The sequence below is a fragment of the Pelophylax lessonae genome (assembly GCF_965119305.1).
Source record: "Pelophylax lessonae genome assembly, chromosome: 7".
Classification (NCBI taxonomy): domain Eukaryota; kingdom Metazoa; phylum Chordata; class Amphibia; order Anura; family Ranidae; genus Pelophylax; species Pelophylax lessonae.
The window spans coordinates 76,843,337-76,848,336 of NC_138774.1; the positions used below are offsets into that span (position 1 = coordinate 76,843,337).

The window sequence follows — 5,000 nt, forward strand, 5'->3', positions numbered from 1 at the left end:
ATCCCATAGTTTGTAGGCGCTATAACTCTTGGGCAAACCAATCAATATGCGCTTATTGGGATCATTTTTTTCTTTTTTTTTTTTTTTTATTACCAAAAATATGTAGCAGAATACATTTTGGTCTAAATTAATGAAGAATTTAGATTTTTTTTTTTTTCTGAATTTGTTGGTCTTTTTTTCTGCTTTTAGTTAAAAAAACAAAACAAAACACCGGGATGATCAAATACCACCAAAAGAAAGCTTTATTTGTGGGAAAAAAGGACCTAAATTTTATTTGGTTACAGCATTGCACAACCGCACAATTGTCACTAAAAGTAACTCAGTGCCATATTGCAAAAATGGCCTGGTTATGAAAGGGGGGTAAATCTTCCAGAGCTGAAGTGGTTTAAAGTGAAACTAAAGTCTTGCTGTGAAAAACTGCGAGCAGGCTTTTATTGCAGTAGAGACATGCACTACCTCTTCTGCAATAAAATGCCCCTACCCGTCTACTCGCCATCTCCTCCGCCACTGTAAACGTATCCAGATTCCGATAAGCTCCCTGCCCGCGGACCCCTGCAACCACCGGCCAGGGTTGTAGGGAAGAGGCCCTAGTCACCATCAACATGGGGACAAGTTCTTCGGAGTGCCCCCCTGCCCCAAAGCACCCACCCATGTTGGGTGTACCCCACACAGTAGCTTGTGTTTTTGCATGGGATTCCCCTTAAAATCCATACCAGACCCGAAACCAAAAAGGCCTGGATTAGGGGGATCCCCACGCTGTTTATTTTTGGGATTGAATTTGTGTTCAAAATTGATGAAATGTGATTGAGATTCGTTCCCATAGTAGGCAATAGCTGGGACTTTGCATCCGAATCAAACGCACAAGACTCTTTTTCGAATTCGCACTGCTGCTTCACCACATATACAGTGGCTATAAAAAGTCTACACACCCCTGTTAAAATGTCAGGTTTCTGTGATTTTAAAAAATGAGACTAGAGACTAAGATAAATCCTTTCAGAATTTTCCACCTTTTTAATGTGACCTATAAACTATACAACTCAATTGAAAAACAAACTGAAATAGTTTGGGAGGGGGAAGTAAAAATAAAAAAACTAAAATAATGCGGTTGCATAAGTTTGCACACCCAGTTATAACTGGGGATGTAGCTGTGTTCAGAATTAAGCAATCACATTCAAACTCATGTTAAATTGGAGTCAGTACACACCTGTCATCATTAAAAGTGCCTCTGAATAACCCCAAATAAAGTTCAGCTGTTCTAGTAGGTCTTTCCTGACCTTTTCTTAGTCGCATCCTACAGCAAAAGCCATGGTCCGCAGAGCTTCCAAAGCATCAGAGGGATCTCATTGTTAGAAGGTATCAGTCAGGAGAAGGGTACAAAATAATTTCCAAGGCATTGGATATACCATGGAACACAATGAAGACAGTCATCATCAAGTGGAGAAAATATGGCACAACAGTGACATTACCAAGAACTGGACGTCACCCCAAAATTGATGAAAAGACAAGAAGAAAACTGGTCAGGGAGGCTGCCAAGAGGCCTACAGCAACATTAAAGGAGCTGCAGGAATATCTAGCAAGTACTGGCTGTGTGGTACATGAGACAACAATCTCCTAAATTCTTCATTTGTCTGGGCTATGGGGTAGAGTGGCAAGACGGAAGCCTTTTCTTACAAATAAAAAAAAAAACATCCAAGCCCGGCTAAATTTAGCAAAAACACATCTGAAGTCTCCCAAAAGCATGTTGGAAAATGTGTTATGGTCTGATGAAACCAAGGTTGAACTTTTTGGCCATAATTCCAAATATTTGGCGCAAAAACACTGCACATCACCAAAAGAACACCATACCCACAGTGAAGCATGGTGGTGGCAGCATTATGCTTTGAGGCTTTTTTTCTTCAGCTGGAACAGGGACCTTAGTCAAGGTAGAGGGAATTTATGAACAGTTCCAAATACCAGTCAATATTGGCACAAAACTTTCAGGCTTCTGCTAGAAAGCTGAACATGAAGAGGAACTTCATCTCTCAGCATGACAACGACCCAAAGCATCCATCCAAATCAACAAAGGAATGGCTTCACCAGAAGATGAATAAGTTTTGGAATCACCCATCCAGAGCCCAGACCTGAATCCAATTGAAAATCTGTGGGGTGATCTGAAGAGGGCTGTGCTCAGGAGATGCCCTCACAATCTGACCGATTTGGAGTGTTTTTTTTTTTGCAGAGTGGGCAAATATTGCCAAGTCAAGATGTGCCATGCTGATAGACTCATACCCAAAAAGACTTGAGTGCTGTAATAAAATTAAAAGGTGCTTCAACAAAGTATTAGTTTAAGGGTGTGCACACTTTTATGCAACCATATTTGTGAATTGTACAGTTTTATAGGTCACATTAAAGGTAGAAAAAGTTCTTAAATGATTTATCTTTTTGTCTCTCTTTTTTACATCACAGAAACCTGACATTTTAACAGGGGTGAGTAGACTTTTTTTATATCCACTGTATGTGAACCAGCTCCAAAGAAAAGGCTGCCGGTTCACATCATCGAATTTGATGTGGTTCAAAACGCATCCAATTCATCCAATTCGCATACAATTCATCCAATTTGCATATATATGAACGGAGCCTAAAGTTATGATTCTGGCAGAAAGTAGTGCGAAATTACAAAAATTTTTTGTTTTTATTTTCAATTTTCGCTTTTGCTGTTGCCAGCAGGACTAGAAGGAAGGGTAAATCTCTCCAGCGGAGCCTCCAGCGACAGTAAACACCCAACAGACATTTAAATCTTTCCCCACTCTGCCCAAAACTAGAAAAGGGTTGTTTTTGTTTTGTTTTTTTTCCCCCCAGATAAACTTTTAAGTAAGTATAATTCAAACATGATAGTATATTTTACTAGCACTAAAATCCCCAGTCTGTAACCATTATCAGCAGGAATCCACTGCATTATGATCGACCTGTTTACTCCATAATCTCTGCCCTATCTATGTAATAAGGCTATGACTCAGCTTCTAAAGCACACACTGCTTCGTGGTACCAGTAGGAGAATAGCACTGATACAAACCAATAAAAAATAACTGCCTTTGCAAACCCTTTAGCCGCATTTTGCTGTGCATTAAACTTGACTATTCCCTGAATTCAACTCTGTGCTATAAGAGGTGTGCTCTTATTTTTACTTGCATACCAAGCATCTGTATAAGTAAATATGTAATTAACTCACACATCAAGCATCCATGTACTCTATTGAAAGCTACACGGTCGCTACAGTAAAAACATTCATACGCCAGCGGCCATTTTTATTATTCCCCTTTCCAGCAAGGCAGTAAGTCTTTTAAAGAGCTACCAGAGCCACTGGTATCTGACGATTCTGGGCGTGTCTGATACTTTGTCCCCAACCATGCCCTGTAGTGACATGGCTTATATTGGCCATGGAACAAAGCTTTCTTTTGGTGGTATTTTTCTTCTAATACATGTGTGATTGTTCTTGAAAAAGGAGTGGGCACAGGTTTCTCTAAACCTCCTCCAAAACCTTTTTGGGGCAGCTTTAGATGGTGTTCCTCCCATAACCAATATAACTTTCTGAACACTCTACTGAGCTTTTGGTACCACTATACTACCACCATAACTCTAGAAGGTTGGTAACACAGGGGTAAGTTGAATGCTTAACAGTGAAACTCTGGGCTGGCCTAAAAATGATATGAACTTGGCATATTCAGAATATGATTTTTGTTTTGTCTAGGAGGATGTAATACAGATGGTCCTCTTCTCTCCAGTGCTGGAATGCGAGTAGGTCGTTAACATCATTGTGTGGAATACAGTACTGGCAGTGGCTGCTGGTCCTTCATTGTATGTGATGATGTGAGCAAGTGGGGTGACATCGCGTCAGTCAGACCACTATAGAAACATTCTGGGGGGGTGGGTGATCATTACTTCTGTAACTAGCGGGCAGGAAGACTGCATGATTAAGGATTTAGGTAAGTAGTCCTCTGTACTAGCCCACCAGACATATCCTTTTCTGCATATTTCTTATTTGAAGAGGCCCTGAGGAAGGCATGCTGACAGATTCATGCTCTCTTGCCTCCTCCCCACTGCAGATGTCCATGTTGGGTAAGCTCTGCTGTTGGAACTCGGTCAGGTGGATGGTGTCACAGCCTCCCTCATGAGAGAATGGTGATTGGGGCAGTACAGTGGCTAAGTAGTTAGAACTTCTGCCTAGCAGCACTTGGGTCTTCTGTTTGAATCCCAACCACGGCACAAACTGCCTGGGGTTTGCATGTTCCCTCTGGGTACTCCAGTTTCCTCACACACTTCAAAGACCTGCTGGTAGGTTAATTAGCTCCTGTCCTAAACTTGTACAGAAGTACCTGTAATAAATAATAAAAAAAACAAAAACTCTGAGCTCAAGTACTAGCACATAGATGTCACATGCACAGGCCGCATCCATACCCAGAGGCGGAGAAAGAGCACAGGTCAGCGAGAATATCTTGCAGGGGGGTATACCCTGAAGACAGATTTATCACTGACTATGAGCATTTCAGGTGGACAGAAGAAGATGATTTTTTTAAAAATATTGCAATTATTTTTCCCTACATTTTTCTTCATTTTAGATACACGGGACCTTTGTCTGAGGAAGATGCTCTGCTAGATTCCTGTGAGTTAGGAGCTGCATGTCAGCAGTTTACTGCACTCTGTGTGTGGCTGGTCTCAGAGCTGAAATCCGTTTCTTATCTGGTGGAATGTGTCAGCCCTACTGAAGGTGAGAGCCATCTACATATATCGAGGTCTCTAGGACAACTTTGTAGCACCTCCTAACCAGCAGCTAAAGTATATGATTAGCCAAAACTTTATTTATTTTTTTCTTGTAGTTTTGATTTGAGTAGGAAAGAATTATAACCTCTGTGAGATTTTTATTGCTTTTAGGAGTGGATGTATGCCACTGGATTCCCTTAGGCCCCTTTCACACATACAGTCCGTTCAGTTCATCAGTTCAGTCACGTCAAATGTATCAGTTT

At 41.0% G+C, this 5,000-nt stretch overlaps 1 protein-coding gene across 1 annotated transcript in view; it reads left to right on the forward strand.

Annotated features, from left to right (window-relative positions):
- FAM98C (family with sequence similarity 98 member C) overlaps positions 1-5,000 on the forward strand; it is a gene marked incomplete at its 3' end in the record, with an annotated part of 38,728 nt that overhangs the window by 3,347 nt on the left and 30,381 nt on the right. The window contains exon 2 of the mRNA XM_082262642.1: positions 4,596-4,744. Coding sequence (XP_082118768.1) covers positions 4,596-4,744 — 149 coding nt within the window. The remainder of the gene's footprint in view (positions 1-4,595; positions 4,745-5,000) is intronic.